A 26,244-nucleotide genomic window follows, 5' to 3' on the forward strand; every position below is an offset into this window, starting at 1 on the left:
CAGCGCAGTTCTGTGGAGTCTCCCCGACCGGCATGAGGTGCCGTCCCCGAGGTAAACAGCAGGATCATGCCTTCATCTGGTGCCAATCCGGTGGAAATTTTGGATTTATTGTAGCTGACAGATCAAAGATAAAATTTCTTCCATAAAAGCTGTTTGGATGACACTTTACACAAATTACGCGGAGTTGTGTTGTGTTGTGATTTTACTGTGAAGAACCTCTTACCTGGAGTGCGGGAGTTGGAGTAAGGATGCAGCATGGTGATAAGCGACGCTCCCACTACTCGTCATAAGCGGTTGGTGGCACCCAAAGTTTCGCTCATCACAGCTTATGTGATGGATGGAGACTTTCTTAATTTTACTCTGGATTTAAATTTATCCACTTACAACACGACAAATGAGACCCAGATTGAAGACATCAGCGGAGCGGTGGCGGCCGCCGTGTTTCTTGGGGCGATCGTCTGTATGACGATAAGTGGTAACGTCTTGGTTCTTCTTGCCGTATTCGTGAATTCACACCTGAGAAGTACTACCAACTATTTTATTGTCAACTTGGCTATTGCGGATCTTTTGTTGGGAACAACAGTTTTGCCTTTTTCCGCCACTCTGGAAGTATTGGACTACTGGCCTTTTGGTCAGAACTTTTGTGATATATGGGCGGCCGTGGATGTACTTTGTTGTACAGCCTCCATTATGAGCTTATGTGCCATCAGTTTGGACCGCTATATCGGTGTAACCAGACCTCTGCAACATTCTACCATCATGTCCGAGAAGAGAGCTGGTTGTTGTATTGTGTTCATTTGGATATTATCTTTGGCCATCTCCCTGGGCCCATTAATAGGCTGGAAGGAACCACCCGATCCTAACCCTAGGATCTGTACCGTCACCACTCAGCTCGGCTATGTGTTATTCTCCGTCTGTGGCTCGTTTTACATACCACTTCTCATTATCCTTGTTGTTTATTTTCGGATATACAGAGAAGCCATTAAGCAATCCAGATTTCTTGCAACCGGTGTGAAGACGTCAAAACTTAATGAGGCCAAGGAGATTACGTTACGAATACACACCGGTCGTACCCAGAGTTCCCCTGGGCAGGGGGCTTATCAGAGCAGCAGTTCCAGCGACGGTGGGGTGTCTGAGGGGTCGGGCAGGAAAGTTATCTCCAGAGTGACCCTTGCTGGCAAAATAGCAAAGTTTAATCGCGAGAAGAAAGCAGCCAAAACTCTGGGTATCGTCGTGGGTGTATTCATTCTCTGCTGGTTTCCATTTTTCTTCATGTTACCAATAGGTAAGCTCTAATCATGTTTTGTTTAAGATAATAAAAGGTTAAGAAAACAGATGTTGAATACGGGCCCAAAACTCTTTTGTAACATAACAATGTCCTATTATTTGGGCAATAAAATGTTATCCACCACTCTCTTCATGTAATGACGAAAACATTCAGTTTAGAGAGAAAAATAATTTACGCATTTATGATGTAGAGATATCGTCATTTCGGAGATATCATGTGGGAAAGAAATACCTACATCTGTTAACTCTGGAGCCTGTGGTGCATACAAACTGTCTAAATACCAACCAACAGCGAAAATGTCAAAAAATCCTGATAAGAGATATCAAATTACAATGTAAAGGAACAAACATACAGAAAATATTGCCAAAACAACAGCGTTATTTAATTTCTTAAATTGTGTACAATATAATTGTTTAAAGCTGTAAAGAAGAATGTTTAAAGATGTTTTTTATTTTGCCTTCGACAGTTACACTCACAAATTTTGGTGGTTATAGAAGATTAGAGCTGATTTTTACACAGAATCTAGATAATCATGCTATCTAAAACGAGTCGTTATGTAGCTACGGTAAATGTGGACAGTAACAACGGATATCAAGGTCAGGTTATTACCGTTAGTAACTTGGGCCTGTGCATCTGTGTCATCAATAAAAGCTGTCGAGCGTTTCTGTTTTAGCAAAAGAAAGTATTAAACATCTGTTTTCTTAATCCTATAACAGATTTTATAATACCTTTATTTATGTTCCAAATATGACAACGTACAGTTAAAAACGTCTTTACATGCCGATCCTTGTTTATATGTCTTGTGAATATACGACAATCAAAAGCGAAGCCTTTTTCTTACTTTAGGTCTAACAGATGTTTCTGTTGATTTAGACTGTTTTAAGGCTTAATGTGAATTTATCTAATTGACCACATCGGATTATATTTATCGGATTAGAGAAGAGTAAAGCTTGAATCATGACAAGAATATGCATCCTGTTTACTTAGACTGTTTTCACTTTGCCACTTATCGTCAGTTGGATATACGTCAAAATAGCTATCACAGTTTATGAGATTATAAATGTTGTTTTAGATTAAAAATTTGTAAAATTCCAATATATACTACATGATAGGGTTGATGTTTACTTAGGAAGCGATCGAACCATGTCCATAAAATACACTACATTTACAAATTGGGAGGGACTTTTTCCTGTCTTATTTTTAAGTGCAGTATTTATGCCATTATTGAAAGCTATTAAGGCCCAATTGAAATCAAAGAACTGGATACGCTAAACGATCTACACGATCGTGTTTCCTTACCGGTGCTCCCTTGTGCTATCTGTTCTGCTCTGCGATGTCAATTTTGTTTTGTCAGACATATATGCAGTATTGATTATTTTGCTAGCATTAAATTACCGATAAATAGTCCAAGATGAAACAAATTTACATTTTTTTTACTTTAAATTAGATTCCGGTCCGTTGAGATATTACATCATAAATGCAATTCTATCTGAACATTAATGGCAATCTTCTCTTCTGTATAACCAAAATATGCACGTATATTATTTCAAATTTTAGATTGCATGCTAGCGTTTGAAGCTTTGTTAAACGTCGTTTTGATAATATTTCCTATATTCGACTAATTTCGAATATTTGCGATGTATAGATCTACATATATATATATATATATATATATATATATATATATATATATATATATATATATATATATATATATATATATATATCGCATTCAAAAATATCATTTACTCTCAATCAATGTCCATATATGTATATATATAAATATATATATATATATATATATATATATATATATATATATATATATATATATATATATATATATATATATATATATATATATATATCGCATTCAAAAATATCATTTACTCTCAATCAATGTCCGTTATTTACGGAGAGCCAGTGTAAGATTTTCTGCTGGAACAATGATTTCCGTGCTGAATAATAATCGTTATAAAGAAAATAATCTGGATGGCATTTAAGTCTCTTGAGATCGAAACCAGATTAACATTCGGCAAGTTTGATCGGTCGTCAGTACGTCAGAGAATAAGGAGTCTTTGATGTAGCCTGATTTGCACATAACTATTTAAGCGGTAGATCTATACTGTATGGTGGGGAATTGCTGCTCAGATTGAAGCAAACCTATTGTGGCATTCAAAGCCTTCCCATCCCGTCTAGTATACAACTGGAATCTTTGCCTGGATTAGTGAAATCGATGCTTTCTCTTAATTTCCGGTTGACAGAAAACTAGTGGCCGCTGTAACTGATGAAAACCTTCACAAGTTACATTATATTCCTGATAATGTTCTACAAGCCCTAATACCATTTGAGGCTGACCCTCTCTCCCTGGGGCTGATTCCGCGTCCCCGGAACCACTTTACACAGTGTATGCGCGGCCAGCGGTTCACAAACACACAAAGAGCTCGGTACGCATTAGATGATCTGTTCAAATACCGAAGTGTGTTGAACTAGAATTCGGTCTGGTCTCCACCAATGATGTTTTAAAATAAGCCCATTTTACAACGGGTAGCTGTTCGGAATAACAGATACGTTAATGCGGCGTGAAGTTTAACACGCATAGATTCTGTACAGATCAGGTGAAGGAGAAAGTGGACATTTACCAACAGACGCGTGGAGCTTGACAGTTTTAAGCTAATAGAGGGTCTTACAAAACTCCATGGCAAACCTTTGTCGACATTTGTTTTTCTTGTTTATGCCAAGTAGATTAAATGAGCAGGCGGGACACTGCTATACCAATTTTTCCCAACTTTGGTAAACATGCAAATGTAATTGAATAGCGTAGAGGCGCCTTTTACCACTTCGTCACAAGCTATGTACTCATTTATCCGTTTCTGAAGTATATCACACTGTTTGTGAAGATTGGCTCGTAAAATTCTTCATATAGTGCTATCCTACACTAGGACAGCAGTGCATGTCTATTCACCGAGAAACACATCTGAGCTACGTCGACACATACTTTTGTATGATAATATTGGTATAGAAATTATTATACAGTTGAGAGAGAAACTCGAACAACAATCGTCGGAGAATATCGAGATTTTCTTTCCCCACAGCCGACATGGGCCTTGCCAGCCGATGTCACGATCAGTACGTTCTGAACAATAGAGTTCCCATGCATCATACAATAATAATCAAGACGATGTAGACTTGTGGATTTTAGAATCTCACTAATGGAATAGTATCTGTATTCCATCTATTGTATACAGCTTTTTAAATGTTCTTTCGACTTTTTGTTGTAATGTTGGTAATTTCATCTTAAAAATACAAGAAGAGATCCGAACTCTGCCCCCTTTCCGAAACAAAGAAACCTAACTGTTATCATGTAGGTTGTAGGTTCTTAGTTAAAATAAAAAGAAAATGAATGAAGCTGTATATTCTGAAGAGAAAGAGTTAATGGAGAGGAGAGCGAGCCGCTACCGATAAATGTCCTATACCGAAGAGATTCAACGCAGATAGATTCCCTGCAAATGACCATGTCAACCAAAATGGGGATGACGGAGGACGAGGAGAGACTTGGCCCTGTAAGCAAATCCATATCTAAGCCACATAAATGTGTAATCAAGTTATCCATCTTTAATTTCCGGGCAGTCCTGCTGAATAATTAGCTGACTTAAATCAGGATCGTCATATTTTCTACAGTCATAATGTATCTTATGTTTGAGAGATGTGATTCTGTGAAACTGAAAAAATATCTAGCAAATTCTAATATATTCGGCTTTATATTTTATGATATGCTTAATATGAACTATGTACGGCGTGTGGTGGACAAGGGTTTTCTGAGACGGTTGAGTTTCGTGACACCTGGAGCAATGAAAAAAAGGCCATCATATAATTATAAATATATAGGTGACTAGTGCTCCTAATGTGTAAAAGCTTTTCGCGCGCTGTGTTCTAAAATCGAATAGCTGGTTTTACTTGCGGATCCATTCTTAACAAATATTGCACCTTGCACCTTTCCGAACTGTCAATCAAAACACACATTTGACCAATCATAATCAGTACTCTCAACCGGAAGTCCCACAGATTGATTACGAATGCTCAGTCTTTCTGTGACGTCATGGCGTCATTTTTTATTTTACCCAGAATGGAACTAAAAGTAACGTTATGAGGTGACGGGGCAATGGGCGTGTGGAGTGTGTCCATAAATAATACATCATCTAATTGACTAGAGTCAAACATTTACACTGTTGTGTACAGTAGTCACTCCGCCAACAAGCGCCTGGAATTTCTGTTATTGTATCAGGAGTGTTGGCAGCAAAACTGACCAAAAGATTACTGTTATACGGTGGCTGGGAGCAAGTTACGCATGCGTGAGGTTTCAGAATGTTTAATGATAAAATAAACAAAGGTGCGAACATCAAATGTCAGGTGAATGTTAAAAGGCGTTTCAATTTAATCAATATAGACTTGAATAATGACAAATGAATTTCCTGCATTCGCCAGAGTTTCTGTCTTTTCACCTACTACCAGAATGTCATACAGATGCGTTTACTGTAGATGGGAGACTCAAGAAACATACAGATCAGCGAAGAATTTCGCCTACATTTAGCTTCAAAACCACGTCAATCAATAGTTATTGTATTCAACAGAATATGGCTGCACATGTTTGTATGTATGTTTGTATCATTGACTGATATTCCTAGTTTTGAATATACAGTAGAGATAGTTTCAAATCCATGTTAGGCAAATATCTTAATGATACACTTGTGACAATTAGAGGAAACCTCGTTACATTTACATATACATTGTACATTGTCAGAACAGACATGGCGACTTCAGCATTATGCTGATGCTGTATAGGTGTTCACAGAAACTCCTCCAGCACTACTTGACTGCTACTCGTGTCCGGGTAACTTTTTTTGTTTTTTGTAACAATTGCTTTCGCTGGCTTTTGAATTTTCTTCGGGTATAATCGTCGGGATAATCGTCGAGGAACATCGTGTGTCGACATGGTTGTATTGACAGTGTTTTTCAATGAGTTTTTTTGTGATGGTTACGTCCGCGGAGCGGCTTTCTACTTCTGAGAGAAAATTACGTTTAAAAAGTGACGTCGAAATCTTAAACGACGTTACAAGACAAGCTGTTGTGGTTGTAATATAGTTGTGTCAATTAGTTCACTTCTCCTTGTACTACGCCTAGAGTGAGTGGTTTTATTGGGGAAATCCTTAATCCCCACAGACTAAACATTGCTGTTTTGCAGGTGTCGTATGTAAATAAGGAGGACGTATCGAGCTTCGATTAACACAACCGTGGGGACACGTGGGCTAAAATGTGTTTGTGGTCGATTTTATGGATTTCTGTCTGTTTTGCAAACTGTAGATCTACGGACTATGTGAACAAGCGTAGAGAATAATGAGAATTTACGATGAAGCATGAAAGAGAGTGTTGGTCTTGACAGACACCCATGCGAATGTATGTGGATTATGTTAAGCGTGGGAGAGCTCAGATGTCTTTGAAGAGGTATAAATATACCAGACATTATAACCTGTCTGCCCGTCGGCCCTCCGCTCTGACTGACAAGGTATCAGTTTTAGTACATCAGTGTTTACAGCCTACTGCCGCTCACTAGCTTTTCTGGTCATCTTCTTCATACACGTTATTATATCCTCACGTGATCCTGTAACAAGAACATCAGGCCGGAACCTCCTTGTATCCTCATTCATAACTATTACCCGGACTTCTCAGTGGTTACACAGTGTCCTCATTCATAACTATTACCCGGACTCTTCAGTGGTTACACAGTGTCCTCATTCATAACTATTACCCGGACTCCTCAGTCGTTACACAGTGTCCTCATTCATAACTATTACCCGGACTCTTCAGTGGTTACACAGTGTCCTCATTCATAACTATTACCCGAATTCCTCAGTGGTTACACAGTGTCCTCATTCATAACTATTACCCGGACTCTTCAGTGGTTACACAGTGTCCTCATTCATAACTATTACCCGGACTTCTCAGTGGTTACACAGTGTCCTCATTCATAACTATTACCCGGACTCCTCAGTCGTTACACAGTATCCTCATTCATAACTATTACCCGGACTCTTCAGTGGTTACACAGTGTCCTCATTCATAACTATTACCCGGACTTCTCAGTGGTTATACAGTGTCCTCATTCATAACTATTACCCGGACTCCTCAGTCGTTACACAGTGTCCTCATTCATAACTATTAGCCGGAACTCCTCAATCGTTACACAGTATCCTCATTCATAACTATTACCCGGACTCCTCAGTCGGTAGACAGTGTCCTCATTCATAACTATTACCCGGACTCCTCAGTGGTTACACAGTGTCCCCATTCATAACTATTATCCGGACTCCTCAGTCGTTACACAGTGTCCTTATTCATAACTATTACCCGGACTCTTCAGTCGTTACACAGTATCCTCATTCATAACTATTACCCGGACTCCTCAGTCGTTACACACTGTCCTTATTCATAACTATTACCCGGACTCTTCAGTTGTTACACAGTATCCTCATTCATAACTATTACCCGGACTCCTCAATCGTTACACACTGTCCTCATTCATAACTATTACCCGGACTCCTCAGTCGTTACACAGTATCCTCATTCATAACTATTACCCAGACTCTTCAGTTGTTACACAGTATCCTCATTCATAACTATTACCCGGACTCCTCAGTCGTTACAAAGTATCTTCATGCATGACTATTACCCGGACTCCTCAGTCGTTACACAGTATCTTCATGCATGTCTATTATCCGGACTCCTCAATCGTTACACAGTGTCCTTATTCATAACTATTACCCGGACTCCTCAGTCGTTACACAGTATCCTCATTCATAACTATTACCCGGACTCTTCAGTTGTTACACAGTATCCTCATTCATAACTATTACCCAGACTCCTCAGTCGTTACACAGTATCTTCATGCATGACTATTACCCAGACTCCTCAGTCGTTACACAGTATCTTCATGCATGACTATTATCCGGACTCCTCAATCGTTACACAGTGCCCTCATTCATAGCTATAAACCGGACTCCTCAGTTATTACCCAGTATCCTCATTCACGGAAGGCCGGATTTCACCGTTAATATGTGTCACCATTTGCCCATTATCACCCAGTCGTCACTGCACTGGGTTTGCTCTCCGTGCTGTAGTCTCCAACTAGATGAGATAGCAGGCGGTTCGGCTGGTACCGAAGTCAGCTCACTCCCGTTATTAGATCATATGCCGATACCTGCCATCAACATTCCAGACATGAGACAAGACACGGATACCTGGCATCAACATTTCAGACATGAGACAAGACACGGATACCTGCCACCAACATGCCAGACGCTAGGCAAGACATTCCATCAAAGTGCCAGACGCGAGGCAAGGCATCAATATTCCAGACATGACACGCGACACGGATACCTGCCAGGCGCGAGGCAAGACACGGATACATGACATCAATATTCCAGACATGAGACAAGACATAGATACCTGACATCAACATTCCAGACACGAGACAAGACACGAATACCTGACATTAACATTCCAGACGCGAGGCAAGACACGGATACCTGGCATCAACATTCCAGGCGAGAGGCAAGACATGCCATCAACGTAACAGGCGCGGTCCAAGGCACGCATACATTCCAGACATGACACGGATACCTGCCAGACCGGAGGCAAGACACGGACACGTGCCATCAACATTCCAAACACGAGACAAGACACGGGTACCTGCTATCAACATGCCAAACGCAAGGCAGGACAGGGACACCTGTTACTGACATAGTAGACTCGAAAAAACAAAGCTATTAAAATTCCACATGTCTGTTTAAACCTTTCCTTAAGACCTGCACGTCTCCCAGGCAAATTACATAATACCTGATTACATATCGCATCATTTAACAAATGCAGCAACTTACACCTGAAGAGCCTTTTTGTTGTTCCTGAGGGTTTCGTTGTGGAATTTTTCATTCATACACAATAGTGTTATATCCTTATCCACATTCAGTCTCTGGAGTGGAGTGGTGCCTTTGTTTTCTTTTCATACTTTTCAGTTCATTCTGTTCACGTTGTCATGTTGACATCCCCCGATATAAAACTGACAAAGTATGTAAGGGAGAAGTTAATGTTTGTTTACAGACATGACTAAACCATGGCAGACTGTGTAGTAAACGGCTGACGAAAAGCGGGATGCCACGGACCAATCGCTGAAATTCCTGATTCAGCAACTAATATTAATATATTAAGTTAGAAAAATGGTTGCTCTGCTTGCTTGAACTGCTTCAGTCCTTCCGCTTCTAAGCTGGGAAATGTTGATTTTACCGGTGAAAGGTGCTCGCGTGAGAAACCTTTCACGGGCCTGTGATGAACCTGTTGAACGGGAAAAAATCGATCAACACAAACAGGCTCGTTAGAGGCAAACATTAAACTGGTGTGCCGGCAGTTCTAGTGGATTTTCTTCTGCCCAAAACTATGTGTAAATGAGTGCTGTGATTACGAATCATGCTTCCAACTGTAATTATGTGATACCAGATGAACCGATTGGTGGAATGTCCCGACTGAATATGAACAATGCTGTGAATGTACACAATGTTTATACAGCCCCTATCACCACGGCTTCCGTTCATTGCTTCCCCGCTCGTCCTATGCGTATCTTTAGTTAGCAATTGTGTCACATCAGACCCATCTACAAACACTTTTTTCAATAAGTTCTTGTTGAGCTTGTCTACATCTTCTCTCTCTTTTGAAAGCATCCAATCTTGTTACCCCAATACTCCCGCGGAAGAAGTCATATCAGGCAAAATCTCAGTACAATACGTATCGTTGCTATGCCAACCACAAATGTAATAGAGCCACAAAGATCCTTGCGAAATCCGTTGAAATCAAATCAGGAAAATGCCGGTTTTCGGGAAAGGAGTTGTGAACATTTCGGATTGATCACGTGCTCAATTTGCCCGACAACTGAGCTCTGGATGCGGTGGCTGAATAAAGATTAACTTTTCATTTCAACCCGTGTTCGAATTTTCATCAAAATAAGAATTAATGCGTGTACACGAATATTTATTATAACCATTTTACTTATCGGGAAAATCTGTTTCCTGGATAAAGCACTATGATCAGTTAAACGCCTCTGTAACTTTATACGCTTGTTTTTCATCTTCTTATCTTGGTCGACAATTAGTGATGCAATGAAGCAGAAGACATGTTTCCGTGATATAAACGTAGTGTAGAAAGTATAGTTTGTAGTCATAGCAATATACCTTATACATTTCTCCAACATGCTTACAACCGTGCTCGTGTTGCTTCGTTCACTAGTCATTTAAAGAGTTCAGTTGCGCCAGTGTGAAAAAAACGGAGTGCACCATTTTATATTTACAAATAACATGTTCTCTAAGAGAACTACCTAATAAAATAAATGAGCTGAACTGATAAGGCTCAAATCGTTTGCTTGCAAAATCCAATGGATTCGGCGATTTCGTTTTACACGAGCACACAAAGGGCTGTTGACTATGACAGGTTGATCGTTTCCATTAGGCTTAAATCCTTCTCCCACATCGTGTTTGTTAAATCAATGAAGCTTAACGGCATTACCTCCCCCATTCATAACGTCTCACACAAATGCCACACACACTACATGCATACTCATACCCACCAACGTGTACAACTTCATAAGAATTATCACAGGATCCGCACATTCTCTCTCCAGGTCCTTTATTACTCATTTTTAAGAAGTCAGTGAAAGAAAGATACTTTACAAGTAATCCAAAGCACTTGGTATATGACTTTCATTTACAAATATAAAGTTTAAAAATAAAAAGAACTAAACAGAAACATTATGTTAGTATCCCTTCTCTAAAAGTAATTTCACCATTGATTAGCACTTGCAGTCAAATCAGTCAGGTTATTCAACATTTTCGATTATGATTCTGCTTTCTATATGGACACACTGATCTACACATACACACCGATCTGAATGTCAAATATGGATGGGGGACTCCGTGGCTCAATTGATTATCGCGCTAGCGCAGCGCAATGACCTAGGAGTCTCTCACCAGTGCGGTCGCTCCGAATTCAATCTTTTGCTGGCTTCTTCTCGGCCGTACGTGGGAAGGTCTGTCAACAACGTGTGGATGGTCGTGAGTTTCCCCGGGCTCTACCCGGTTTCCTCCCACCATAAAGCTGGCCGTCATCGTATAAATACTCATGAGTACGGCATAAAACGGCAATCAAATAAATAAATAAATCAAATATAGCTATAGCGTGTTCTGGCAGTTGGGGAAGAGGAGTCTCATAAATAGGCAAATGGAAAAGACGTCTGGGTTGAGGAACTATCAAACTATTTTTCACGGGTCTGAGATAATGCGGTGAAAAATGTTCCTCTCGGTATACCAATTAAATGATTTCATACAAACTTATAACTTTATAAGTGTTATCAGCCTAAAGGCTGACTGATTTGCAATGGCTACTGACACCGAGGAGTATACACATGTATAATGAATACAGACAAGTGGGAAAAGCAAAAAATACCATTTTATGTCAACATTTATTGTATTTTTACTATCTTGGAAGAACTATATCAGTTTGTGCAAGTGTGCAGATTCTTCTCATTTAAAGTGAAAAATAATATACACTTGAAGAAAGAAAGCATCATGTGTTAGAGTCTGCTATTATTTGTGATAATCAGATTGATTTTATTGGATTAGCTGTTCCCAGTAAGATAGACTCTTCTCAGAAAAAAAAGATGTATGTTTCCATTTTTCTCGTTACAAAAGACAAATTTTTATTAATCTTACATGAAGGTCTTCTTTGTGCCCTGTCCATATAGGACAGATTGTCGAAATCTGGGCCTTCAGGTCAATCGGATCAGTTGTTACAATTAGCTTAAAGATTTATTTTACATTTCACTGAACGTACTAATGGAATGCCTTGTCGAGCAGCTACAGATAGGTTTTCTCATGGTTCATGGCAATAGGTACTCTGGCGGACGAATTAGTGTTGACTACTTGATGGGTATGTGTCTAGAGACAGGAGAGCGTAATACAGGCTATAAACCTTGGAGAAGTTGAAGAATGTTAAAGTTGAAACTTTTCCAAACTCCATTTGTAAGGTCTTACAATACTATTCTCTGTCGTAAACTACAGCCAGGTATTGTGGAGTTACATTTTGAGAAATAAGGGTTCCCCAAATTAACAAAGCGTCCCACATTTGTAGGCTTGTGCTCTAAATAGAGCCAAATGTATAGTCCTAATATGCTGGTTTATCTGGGCCGCCCTGATATTTAATGTTTTCAGGGACAACACACATGCATGCTGACATTTTCAGTGAAATTTCCTAGAATGTATAGCTATCTGTGCTTTTAAAACACCCGATGGCCAAAAAAAGAAACTTTATTTACTAAAAAAATTTTCACGGGGGAAGGTACTTTGCCCCGACTTACCTTATGTAGTTTCTTTATTCCTTTTTTCCGACGGCCAAAAAAAGAGAATTTATTTACTTAAATTTTTTTCATCCGTGTAGTGATCCAGTGCTGTTATTTAGATTGCAGCAAATAAGTCCGCTAATTCGAGGGAAAGTGCTTTACCCTGACTTAGTTAACCAATTATCATACTGCATTCTAAATAACGGCACTTCTGATGGGATCACTAATACAGGGGAAAATACTATCCCCCCCCCCCCCGCACCCGAGAAAAAAATTTTAGTAAATAAAGTCTCTCTTTTTTGGGCCCTCGGGAAAAAGGGAATAAAGAAACTAAATCAGCTAACTCGAGACAAAGTACTTTCCCTCGACTTAGTGGCCAATGAGAAACTATTATTTCAAATATCAGCATTTTCACCAGTTGGTTACTTTCCGCGCCGTTGCTTGTTTGTTTGTTGCTTGTTTGTTTATTCACCAACATAATATACAAAACATAAGAATCATATAAACATACACAAACATACTGGCGTGAATAGAGCTATTAACATACAATTTGTGTATAATACAGGTATGTAAACTATGGTGATTATAACCATGGTGATTATCTGTTCCTGTGAAAAAAAGTAAATAAATAAATAATATATACAGGTGCTTATGGTAACGACTATAAAGTATATTATTGTGTGTTAGACTAAACGGAGAATAAGTGCTGCAGCATTTACGATTTCAGTTTAGATTTGAATAAGGCAATTCACTGAATATTGCGTAAGTATGAAGGCAGTTTGTTCCATTCACGAGTGCCAGTTACTTCGAGTGAACGATAGAACATACTACTTTTAAAGGGGGTTCGAAAAATATCTAATGGCCGACGTTTTATGTCATAGTGACGTACGTCAAGGTACATTATTAAAGCCAGGTGGTAATACTTCGGGGTGATTAAAAAATTTATGCAGTATCATACTAGTAGAAAAAATGTGGTTTTGTGTGTTCTAGGGACTTAGACTTAGTCACAATTCGAACAGAGGGTTTTTGCTATATTTGCAGAGGTTGCAAGTGAGACTTGTACGTGTTTGCCCACAAAATATTCCCGTATGGAAAATAAGGGTAGATCCGCGGTTCTGTAGTTAGGTGGATTGTCTTCTTTTACATTATAAAAGCTTGTCATATTAAGTTTCTTCGGGAAAGCGTTATCTTAACTCTCTATAAATCGTCAAATCAAAAAAAGACTCCCACTCAATTCTTTCTGCTTACAATATGCTTGTGTCTCACTCTGGGTTCACACTAAATGAACCGAAATCCTCTGATGACGCTGTTAAAGGATCGTTCCTGATTGCGGCGGGTATCTTTGATCACCTTCTTCGTTCCAAGCCCGTATTGTTCTTGGAGATTCAACACTTACACCATGTAAATTTTGTGTTTTTAGAAATCTGAGTTGATTTATTTATTTGATTGGTATTTTACCCCGTACCCTGGAATATTTCACATATACGACGGCGGCCAGCATTACTGTGGGAGGAAACCAGAAAGGGCCCGGAAAATCTGAGTTGAGCAATCATGTTTAATCAAATGTGTATTTTATCTGATTCATTGTAGATAACTGTTACGGTCTGTCACGATCTTTCTCATTTACTGAACGGTATATTGCTGACTTCTTAGCTTTAAACAATCCATCCATACATAATAAAGGTTGCGACAGATATACCTCCACCTTCACTGGATTTAAAGGAAACCACACTCTTCAGGTGATACATCTTATCTGGACTTATATTTTTACTAAGATCTAAAGGGTTTCTGTAAATTTTTTAATGTTTTACATTGAGTATAATTTTCTTGTATTAAAATACATATAGGCAGAGTGTCCAGAATGTTTGGTACACTGCTCCATGAGTGTGTCTAATTCCGCTTAACCCGGGGCTGGATCGTCAAGTTGGATATATGAACAGTTGTAATCAGAGCGCAACTGACAGACACAGTTCATTATGGACATCTTATACACTAGCATGGTACACGATTTAAATACTGATTCCATTCATTTGTCTAGAGCATTCCTTGCCCCTTTCCAACATCATTGAAGATTATGCTTCTCTTTGCATTATTCCGTCCTAATTTCGTACTTTATATACTTTCTTAGTTCTTTGGTGGTGAGCGTTAAACGCCGTTTTGAGTAATTGTCCTTTGCGATTATTGACCTGGTACATCCGCTTTGGTTGATGAGTGGTATACGAACGTCTGTTTCAACGTAAAGATCCACACTGGTGACAATGTCTCAATCCCTTCTTTAAATAACAACTTTAAAAAGCCTTGGGAGTGAATAAGAATACGACGTATGGTTGTGTACATCTAGGCAGGCTGATTTTGTACTACTTCATGGCTTTCTATGAAGTGAAAAAAAAATAAGAATAACATCTTGCTCAAGGTATCCCCTTTAACATAAATGTTCGAACTCTCTGACGGCCTGTTTTCTATGACGTTGAGGGAGAGGCGAACTTGCTGTCTGAGAACCTTTTGCTTCTGTTCCAAAATTCCACTTTAATCCTACCTTTTCCGAGACCGATTATCGGCTTGCCTGGTTTCGATCATTCGAGCGGCCCAAGGTTACATATCTTGTTGATGATAATGAAAATGTTGCGGTGCAGTTAATTTTCTGTATGGCCAAATAAGACTGGGTCTGAGCCCAGGGTTCATGGGTCATACAGATCCGTCTTCCTCTCGGGTTGCCTGTTTCAGTTGTGGTATATTGAAAAGAAACAAAGCTGTAGCTTAAGTCCATCAACAGAAGTCTATTCCTTGTGTATTATACGATTAATGAATCCGAAAGAAAATCATTTAGTCTTGACAAAACAGGGTTACAGGGGATCTTAATGAACGTAATGAAAAGGGGGGTAAAGAACATGTAATTATGTTTTCGATTTTTTTTTAGAGTTCCTTAAACACTTGTGAAGGTGTAATTTCAGACAACATTTGTACCTTAGATTACGCAGCAAAAGAAGTCGATCAGCTTGACGATTACAAAAGTCTGCGCTCGCCTACTGCCTAACTCGTCTGTCCTCATTCACTCAAAATTCAAGTAGATTTATACTTGTCAAATAACGCGCCATCTAATTCACCGCTATTGTGCGTTGAACAAAATTTAAATCCATCTTTCTCCCGGGCTCTGCCCGGTTTCCTCCCACCATAATGCTGGCCGCCGTTGTATAAGGGAAATAGTCTTGAGTACGGCGTAAATATAAGCGTCAAGTCCGACATTCGTATACCATTCGTAGTCCGTAAAGGGAGTTCCATGTCGAACCATTTCCACAACAACGTTTAACACTAACTCCCGAAGACAAAGGTATGTAAGAAATTATACAAATAAGAAATAAAGTCGGTAACACACAAGAGAGAAGCGGTCATCAGTTTTCAATGATGCCGGGCAGACAATGAACACCAATCGAATAAATAAATAAATCCAGTCAGCCTTATGTCCTTACACAAACAGTATCCAGTAAGTTTTACTCTGTTTTATTGTTCATGATTCAAAATGATGTCCTGGATACGTACGGTACATTTCCCATGTTGACTATGTTGAAGTAAACGTATTAGTCCAACTGTTATTAACCCTGTTGTATTCCGCCTTTAAGAGCCCTATTCTAGCAGTGTTTACTTTTACAGTCGTCACTGTTCGCGTTTCCAGTGCTATGGATGTACCACTGTACAACTATGCATGTATGAATGTTCAACAGTCGTGTCATTTAACTAAAAAATTTATTAGCCGTCCAGAAACAATTTGTGGGCTAAGCGAGAAATCGGTACCGGTATCTAGTTAACTGTGCCATTCAGTATGCCAAAGGGGATGAATGCACCCAAGAATTCTAGTTCTTCAAGTAATCCGATTTTTTACATTCGAACTGGATTCCCTTAGAGAGAACAAATGGCCTTGGCCTAAACAATACATGAATGCCAAAAATGTGCGGTCTTCGGCATGAGGAGAAACCTTAACCAGGTTCTTTCTATCCTTTGCAAAGCGAAAACTTATAACGCTGTCCTGACGATTACCAAATCCAAAAACAACATGTCAGATTAAATACGTAAAGATCCACAGCCACATGGGCAACTGGGATAAGCATAGGATTTTCCTCTATACCGAACCGCGTGACGTTTCTCACCAGGGGATTTTAAGAACTGTGCAGGTGAATAAACTAGCTGCGACCCTCACACAAACGGCTGTCTTCATAAGATTCAATATTAATGCCTAAATCCATAGCAGCTGAACCCGTTTTTCATTTTTCTTTTATCATAGTGTAGGCCTTGGTATGGGGTGTTGGTTTATAGAGGATGAGTCTGCATTGTTTCAGTCCCTGACCGCTTGACCCTGGCTTTAACCCTAACAAGACCTTCTTGTGGACAATTAGGTGTTCTGCTTTAGAGCCACATGTTCGGTCAATCTGAACAGAATTCGTGGACACGTGGAGAGATCTTGAAGCCAAGGCTTGTCTAAAAGCCATTCATTCGATGTAATTGATTATACAGAAGGTAATTCTCAGACATCGCCAATCCTTAGGAACCGTCAAATACTTAAATTGCCGCCCGAGGTCGACGTGGAACTATGATTTGATGGCTTCCCACATCTTTGAAGTTGACCATCCAATCACGTTTCCAAGAGCTTGCAGACGTACTACTACTATGCTCTCTGCTTTCACAACACAGATGTAAAATGATCGGATAGAATTATTTCCCTTGGGGTATTTATCCTTCGTGAGTCCAATTTATGTAAACATATAATTATCTTGCCTATACTAATAGTTCACTTTGGTGCAATGTGCCGTTAGCTTTAAGACAGATGTATTAGTTATACATGACTGGAGTATATGTCCTTTAAGCGTAGAAGGAATGTAATCACAGCACAGACCCTGTATTGGTAGGAGTCATGACATATACCCCGCGGAATCTGAAAACTGATGTTTCTGTGGGCGGAGGGGGTGTATTTGAGTTAAACGACCCTGATAAATCTTTTTACATAATCCAGATGAATTAATCTGAGAGTATTCTAACGAAATACTTACAGAGTATTGCTAGAGCTGCGACACAGTAAATTAAATAAGATGGCTGTAGAGACAAATAAAATTATCACTTATATATTTAAAATAATTAATGTTTCGTTACAGCTCTCCTAGGTACAGCTCTTCTTGTTACAGCTCTTCGGTAATGTTCAAAAGCATGTCCAGAAGATCATTTGAACTTCTTCTGTCTATAGATGTATATATATTTTCACGAAACACGTTGTGGGGCACAAGCTATAATTTAGCCTAATAAACGACGTTCACGGTTCATACATGTTTGTGAAACATTAAGACAACAAATCCACTGAACAGATTAACATAATAAATAAGCAAAGTAGCTTCGAAGAAATTTATTTTGGCGATCTATATACCTTCCGTTCATTTGGATTTGTGGCCTTACGTTGTTCGAATTAGTTGTTTCCACGATGTTTCAAAAACTTGACTTGTTTTAGTTTTCAAGATGATAACGTAATGTGGTATACAGACTTGGCTAGGGCCAGCATGAAGATTGTCATACAATTTTAAACAACATTCGAGTGTAGAATTGTGTGCAAATCCTGTTTAAGATTTGTTATGTATTAGGGAAACGGTGTAATTTCAAGCAAATAATAAAAATACGCTACATCACAGTTAACGTCAATGAATGCCTTTTGGCAATATTTGCATAGTTGAAAATAATACGTAGGATGGTTGATTTTTCGTGACGGTGTTACACGAAGTTTTATTGTAACAGCGTTAGCCAGTGAAAGCTCAGTCCGTTGCACACTATGTAGGTTACTATTTGAGCATACACTGGGTGTGTAAGATTATTGTGTATTGATTGAAGCTTACAAATAATCTGACGAAATCTGATAGTACATTGACATGTCAGTGCCTGGAGATATCCAAAATGTTCGTAATCGGAATGCCACAACTAAGCCCACCAGTTCACCTTACTACAAACTCTGTTTTGGCTTTCATATTTCTGCCTAAGAGAATTAAGATGACACTTTGTCTCATACTGGCAACATTTGGTCTGTTTGAAATGAAGGCAAAGTACAAAACTGTCAGAAAATGACACTGATAAGAAACGAATGGACCCAGCTAACTAAAATTAAATTGCGTTTGCAGGTGATCTAAATATTTCTAACCTTCCCCTCCAGTTCTCCTGAAACCTCTTTCTGGGAACGGATTCTGAACATTAGACCTATTTCAATTTAACACCTTTGTACAATGTCATTCTTCAACGATGTGATGACATATACCAGATGATGATAAAGTAACGTAAGTACCTGTCTGGAATTACAGACCCATGGTCAATAAATATTAGATAAAGTTTATACGGGCATTTGTGAGTAATATGAGTGGACTAGTTGAAACAAGCATTTTGCTGTGCAGTTTGAAAGATACGCTTACGGCTGGTAAGGTAGGTGCTTTGGTAGGACTAAACTTTTCCACTCTTTTTCTCTGTTGTTTTTGTTCCAAACAAAGAAATGGATACAACGTAAAGTATTTCGCCTTTTGCTCCCTAGGAAACTTACAGTGCGAGGAAGTTCTTAAAACAAGGTAGTTGATACTTGCAAAGTTCTGATCAAACTGCAAATTTCCGAGAGCGTGTTGGACGTGTCTTGTATGTCATTTATACTAAGCGATTTTCCATTAGCCACACCATGTATCGCCCCCATCCAATTCGCCCACCTTATTTGCCATTCCTTTTCAATCTCTATGACACCCGGTCTGGTCTTATCAGATAACAGAGTGATTTCATTATCACGTAACGGCATATCAGGTTGAACAATTGATCCATTGCATGTTTGTCAGCCGAGCTCACTGGAAACAATAATGAATTTACATTAATCCAGCGTTTTAAAATAAATCTGATTTTATCTGTCGGAAAATAAAATATAATGGAATTTAGTACTTAATTTACTTTCATAAAATAAAAGATATTTCTGGGATAATTTTTATATCCGCGATTTTGTTTGTACAGTTTGTCTTTGAAGTAAGGCACGTAGTTCCCATTGGGTGATAAACATTTCCCCGTCACTTTCCAATGCTTAATCAGAACTTATCCGCAGGGTATTTAGTCGGTTGAGCCATACAGACAATAATGCATATACAGCTGGGTTAAGGATTGTAGCTGAAGCTGTGAACATGACCAGGCTCACACAGGAGAAAACATGACATTTCATGACCTAGAACAAACAACAGAGCCGTCTGAAAGTTCACGGTCACTTGCCAAGACCTAGGGCCGGTTATTAAAGAGTGAAATAGAAGATAACAAGTGGCGATTGATTATGTGAATGTTGTTATTGTGTACATAACAGTATGTGTCAAAGGATGCCATTTTTGTACTGCATCCCATACATCAAGTTTTATATTAGGAAGCCCAAGAGAATTTGATGTCATCAATCACTTTGTCCAGCTAAAAGGGACAATTCACGCAATGATCATCACTGTTTGTGAAGTTTAAAAAAGCACGATTATTAGATACCTTCAAAATGTTTGCATTGGCTTTGTTTATTTCATTCATTCGTGGGAGAATATTCTGTTTATACGACAGAGTTAGGTCGATATGTGGATTTTGCCCTCCCGAAAGATACAGACTCAGAAATAAACGAAAATTTCCCACTGGTTTTGTCTGAAATTCTTCTCTAAGCATCGAAAGTCACGGTCATTCGTTTATTATTCAGTTCTTCACAAACATGTTTTTTCGCATATAAATTTCATCATCTCCTGCGATTTAGGTTGCTCTTCGTTTCTGAGTTAGGAGTGTCTTAAACAGCCACAAAATGGAAATCTGTGAGGCTGCATACGTGTTTACCATTAGTTTAGTTTTGCTACGTGATTCCCAGAGCAAGATTTGTTATAGCTAAATCCAGGGGTTTTCATGGCAAAGAGTATGTATTAAAGGTACCAATTATGTTATTTATGATTATTTGCTATCACTGCCGTGTTTAAACTTAGGAATTTGAGCATCACATACAGTCTTAATCAGCCATTTAGTCATTTCTTTAAAAACTAAACTAAATGAATTATTTTTTTGCGACAGCCATGCATAAAATCTATTTTTTTATGAAGTGGCACATCAATTCAATATTACGCATTGTATAGAGTGCATGAAATACATTTTATAGAAGCATATCATCAACCCAGAACACAGAACACTCGATTTTGGGAAGATCTGGTCCGTTATTCCCAGGCACACAACCTCAGATATGCAAATCTGCCATAACTTGCAGATCCACCCCTTCAGGAGCATGCCATTTGGTGCGTGCTAAATAAGGTGAATTTTATGCATTTATTGTTAGGTTTGATAAAAACACTTGATGAGGAAAGGTCACGTTTAATCGTCATGTTGTATTAAGTAACATGGTTTATTCAGAACTCGGCCACCTAACCATCTCTCAAAGTCGTTCATTCCACACAATAGTGGAGTTCAGTGTAAACAAATCAAGGAATTTCTGTCGCCAGAGACTATACGGAGACGCCTTCTAGAACTGACGTTGAACGACTCCAGAACTCTCTCAATGTATAACTCTTTACAACGAAGACTTAAATGCAAAATCAAAAGTGAAATCAACTTAAAACGCTAGAATTAATTCCTCATCTTTCCGCTCGATGTTTTAAGCAGTTAATGCAATCATTCTTGTTTTACTAGTGAACACGATTTTAACAAAACATTTTTGTTTAACTTCACTGTAGATTCAATTTTTTGATTTTGAGGTGGAGTTTAATTTCCTCTTGCTGTGTGAACTGTTTTCTTTTTCTTTTTTGTTTTTGTTTTTTTTTTGTTGCTTTTTTTGTAAATCACAATAAGCAGGTAGGAGTGGAAGACGATGTAATATAGGAAATATTGTTCCGGCATATCAGACTCACTATCATTTGCTGGTGGCAGACATAAATAGACAGATCTCCCACAAGTAACGACAAGGGGCATCTCCCGACAAGAAGGGCAGAAATGGTGTCGCCACGACATCATGAGTGGTAATAATTGTCTGCGATTTTTAGCGTCGGTTCTCTTTTTTTTTTGTCTCAAGAAAATTACATTATCAGATAGTTTTACCGTTCTCTGGAATCAACAAGCAAACTGGAGGCTGGTTCTCATGTACACGTAGTCGGGAAGGCACCGATGGATCTGCCAGAAAGTATCGACGAATGAGAATTCTCGTATGACCAGGGGTGTTGCCGATACCCAGGCCTTAAATCATCTTGAGCAGTGACGATACAGATAGACTTGACCGGTCGCCGCCAGAAAAATTGACTTGTGCCTCTATCCTGTGATTTCCGGCGGTCATAGAAGTTGCACGGGGACGTTGGTGAGGCTGTCGGTAGTACTATGTTCACCTAACATGACATTTCACCTGCGGCTGTCGTCTGCTGTAGGGTTCCAGATACTTCCTGATTGTAAGAAAGCCACGCTCTACAGACTAATAGTTTCGAGCACATCAGACAGATGTTTGTACTCTTAAGACTTGGCGTGTGCTTAGTACAGGAATAAGCCGCGGAAACAAATCTCAGCATCTCAGCATTATACGGCATTACAATAATTGCTCTTCTTTATAATTTAACTCCTAGGGTAACCTTGAAACATATTTTTTCAGTTGATGTCAAGAGAGTGGCGATTTCTGCTTGTCAAAGCGTCCGTTTATGAAATGCTTGTACGTTTGTAAATTAGCTTTCAAAGTGTTGACTAACCTGAATAAGCTTTATGAATTATTTTTCGTATGTTCTTGATTAGGGGATTTACAATACAATTATTGTTTCTTTCTTGCTAATGCTCTATATGTGTGGACGAATAATATGCACAGGGAAAAAATGCGTTAGCAAACATAGAGTGTGCTGAAACGTCTTAAATAACGGAAACTTGTTTCGTTGCACCATCTGTTATTTCCTCATCACTGATAGAATGTTAAGGGCACACACGTGGGAACATACTGTTACTCGTATTATAAACACACTGTGTCATGAAAGGAGAGAGTTAGTCATCTAATTGCTAGCAAATCATTTCAACCGTCAAGACTATTCGTCCTACAGGTCCCTCATAAAAATAGCAGGTATGTGCACGGTCGACTTTACGGCGAACATACATTGGCCATATGTTGTGGGCTGTGTCGTTCCATCATCAGATGGCTGATGCATGTTCGCAGTAAAGTCTAAAGATCTCCTACTTTCATGAGAGTCTTGAGAGGGGAATGGTATCAGTAGGTTTGCAGCAATAGGCGCTATGCCCAGAAGTGTAGTCCTAAAATAACGATAGGACTGTTATATATAAAATGTGAGTCGTCCTTATTGAGATTTGTTAATGTAAGCTTGCTTTATAAAGCAACTTTATATATACTGTATACCATAACCAAGAGCTGGGAAGAGCATACGGCTTATCATACGCCCATATCTCATGACATCGGTGTAAAACAAGTTATCTCCAATTAATCACAACATTACAAAATGACACATTTCTTTGATGCATATTTTCCTAGTAATTAAAGGAGAACGGTGACCGACGTGGCTGTTAACATCTGTGTAGGTATAGCACACAGGGGAGAGAGGTAGAGGATGGATTTTTTTCTTGCAACTTTGAATAAATGAATGGATGATTAAGCTTTTACTTCAAATTCATCATAGTAAGGATGACTTCTATCAACCATCCCTTTTGAGAACTGTTAACTTGCATTATGCTAATCCAATCTAATTCAGTTTTATATTCGATCAAATCCCTGTTTAATTAGAACCTATGGTGTGGATGTTAGTCTAAGTTTTTTTCAGAGTTATTGTTGTTAAGCTGAAGGAACGATTTTTGTTTTTGATATTTTAGTGAACAACTAGGCATTTATTGCTGGCAAGACCCAAGTCTAGTGTGAAATTTCCCGATCTGAAGACTGATTTACCCATCAAATAGAGACCTCATTCTCAACGAAATTAGATCTGCACAGAACATATAAATATCGTTTGGTGATTTCTTTGTAAATGAAACTTTTTACCTTTAAATGCGTACTAAAAATTTACTAAAGTGCGCAATGCAGAAGTTTGGAACGACCATGTGGTACTTGAATGAAAGAATGCAACAAGTTTGATAGACTGTTGTGAAGACCTCCTTGCGCCAAATGCACCTATATTTTATAGGCAAAATGTTCCGTGGATAAACTTTGGTTATAAATAATACTCTGTGTTACGTTGACTAGGACCAAAATTATAATGACCTGTCCAAGATGTTTTCACATCACTGACACGCTTCCCCTAGGGCTGTAAAGTTGGAATTAACATCCGTGGTGAAAAGAGTTTACATGTTTTGTTGTAAAACGTTTGCTTTTCTTTCTGTTTCAGCTGCCTTGTGTCCACACTGTTACATCCCTCCCATCCTTTTTCAAATCATCTTCTGGCTCGGGTATTGTAACTCATTAATGAACCCTATTATATACGCTTGTTCGCACAAAGAGTACCAGCGAGCTTTCAAAAGAATCCTCGGCTGCAGGTTCCGGCGTCGTCCCAGAGTGTTCTTGGAAGAGCAGAGTGTGGCGACGTCCACAATGGATCTGAAGAGAATGGGTCAGAACTCTAGTCGAGCCGACGGCTCTGTGTCGAGGAGTCCGGTCGGTAATAACCATAGAATTGAGGGCAGCAAGAGAAAAAGTAAAAAAAGTAGGCCTCCGGTGATACTGGATGAGCAGTCGGAGCTACTGTCGAAGCAAAGCTGTGGTTATCCTCGCTTCCGATCTCCTTTAGACTCTCCTTTACAATCTTTAATGCGCTATCAGAACAATCGCAAGTTTCCACGATCTCCTTCGAGTTTCACCAGCGACGATGAATGTATCAGTCTTTCCAACTGTTCGGACGATAACAAGTCGGACTGCTCTGTGAGATTCTGTAAGCAGACGAGATCGTCCCCGTCCTGGGACGACGACGATGCGCGCTACAGCAGGGTCAGTCCTAGCAGTTTTGCTGCCGACGAGGATTACGTCAACGCGGTGCTGGTCAAGAAGCGCAGCGGCTGTAGCAGAGCAGACGCCGAGGCGCGCCAGATTTGTCGATTTGCAATACCAGACATCTTGATAAATGATGAACCGTCAAAGGATTCTACGAAATGCAATTCGTCCGTAAACAAAACCATCACTGCTGACATCGAAATGGGAGAAATTAAGCAGATCAATGGGGGCACAAATCTTTCCGACAGTCCAACAGCTGAGTTAGTTACCAGTAACTGACCTTCAGTCAAACGTCCCATTAACCTAGAAACGTTTAACGCGTATGGTTTATGCACAGATCTGTTTACACGTTCCATTAAGAGGGCTGGTCTCAGATTTGAACTCACAGACGTCTTCACACTTGATGAAGGAGAGATGACAACACGCAAGTTTTGGTTTTGAGTCATTTAAATTTCGGGGTGATAGATTATCTCGGTCTTATAAAAATTCTCAAGAGATGATCTCTGTGCGCCTCAAGAATGGTGCAACAGTATTACATGTTCCTCTTGTCGTATTTTTCTAATGTACATGTTTATTACAGTTTTACAGATATATTTCTGTAATGAAATGACTTCTATCATAGACAATGTAGATGGTCGGGCAATGTCACAAAAACAATGTAAAATAATAACCTGTTGGAAATATGGGTTTAGAGGATACTGTTGGTTAAAAAACATAAAGTGTTGCACTTTACTGATGTTGATGTAACAATAAACAAATACTACCATCTGTTATTTATGGCAAGTTGTTGTACGTCTGAATTGTTGCAAATGAGTCAGTGAAGTAAGGTTAAACGTCAAGAGCAGCATGAAAAATGTCCTATGAAAGAGGAATGGGAATCTATGAGTATTTGCGGAGTCTGGACAAATGGATGTCTGGGGTTACGATGTTTAAACATGATCCATGGGCCACCAGTCCATGAGTATGTGTCGGTCCTGTGCAAATGGATGACTGGGGTTACAGTGTTTATACATGTTTCATGCGTCACCAGTCCATGAGTATGTGTCGGGCCTGTACAAATTGATGTCTGGGGTTACGATGTTAAACATGATCCATGGGCCACCAGTCCATGAGTATTTGTCGGTCCTGTGCAAATGGATGTCTGGGGTTACAATGTTTATACATGTTTCATGCGTCACCAGTCCATGAGTATGTGTCGGGTCTGTACAAATTGATGTCTGGGGTTACGATGTTAAACATGTTTCATGTGTCACCAGTCCATGAGTATGTGTTGGGCCTGTACAAATGGATGTCTGGGGTTACGATGTTAAACATGATCCATGGGCCACCAGTCCATGAGTATTTGTCGGTCCTGTGCAAATGGATGTCTGGGGCTACAATGTTTATACATGTTTCATGTGTCACCAGTCCATGAGTATGTGTCGGGCCTGTACAAATGGATGTCTGAGGTTACGGTGTTTATACATGATTCATGGGCCGCCTGTCTATGAGTATTTGTCGGGCCTGTACAAATCGGTGTCCGAAATTACGTTATTTATGCATGATCCATGGACCACCAGTGCATGAGTATTTGTCGGGAGTCGA

The 26,244-nt window shown here is 39.2% G+C and overlaps 1 protein-coding gene across 1 annotated transcript; it reads left to right on the plus strand.

Annotated features, from left to right (window-relative positions):
- Positions 1 to 255: 255 nt before the first annotated feature.
- Positions 256 to 24,939, plus strand: LOC135466219 (alpha-1A adrenergic receptor-like). The gene is made up of 2 exons (XM_064743622.1): positions 256 to 1,285; positions 24,062 to 24,939. The coding sequence occupies exons 1-2, from the start codon at positions 256 to 258 to the stop codon at positions 24,937 to 24,939; spliced, it is 1,908 nt and encodes a 635-aa protein (XP_064599692.1).
- Positions 24,940 to 26,244: the final 1,305 nt, after the last annotated feature.

This window comes from Liolophura sinensis, chromosome 6 (genome assembly GCF_032854445.1).
Source record: "Liolophura sinensis isolate JHLJ2023 chromosome 6, CUHK_Ljap_v2, whole genome shotgun sequence".
Taxonomy (NCBI): domain Eukaryota; kingdom Metazoa; phylum Mollusca; class Polyplacophora; order Chitonida; family Chitonidae; genus Liolophura; species Liolophura sinensis.

Excerpts from the sequence above, each read along its gene's own strand:
- LOC135466219 (XM_064743622.1), top strand. The coding sequence starts at position 256 with ATGGTGATAAGCGACGCTCCCACTACTCGTCATAAGCGGTTGGTGGCA. Across the intron at positions 1,286-24,061 it reads TTTCTTCATGTTACCAATAG|CTGCCTTGTGTCCACACTGT; the intron begins GTAAGCTCTAAT and ends TTTCTGTTTCAG.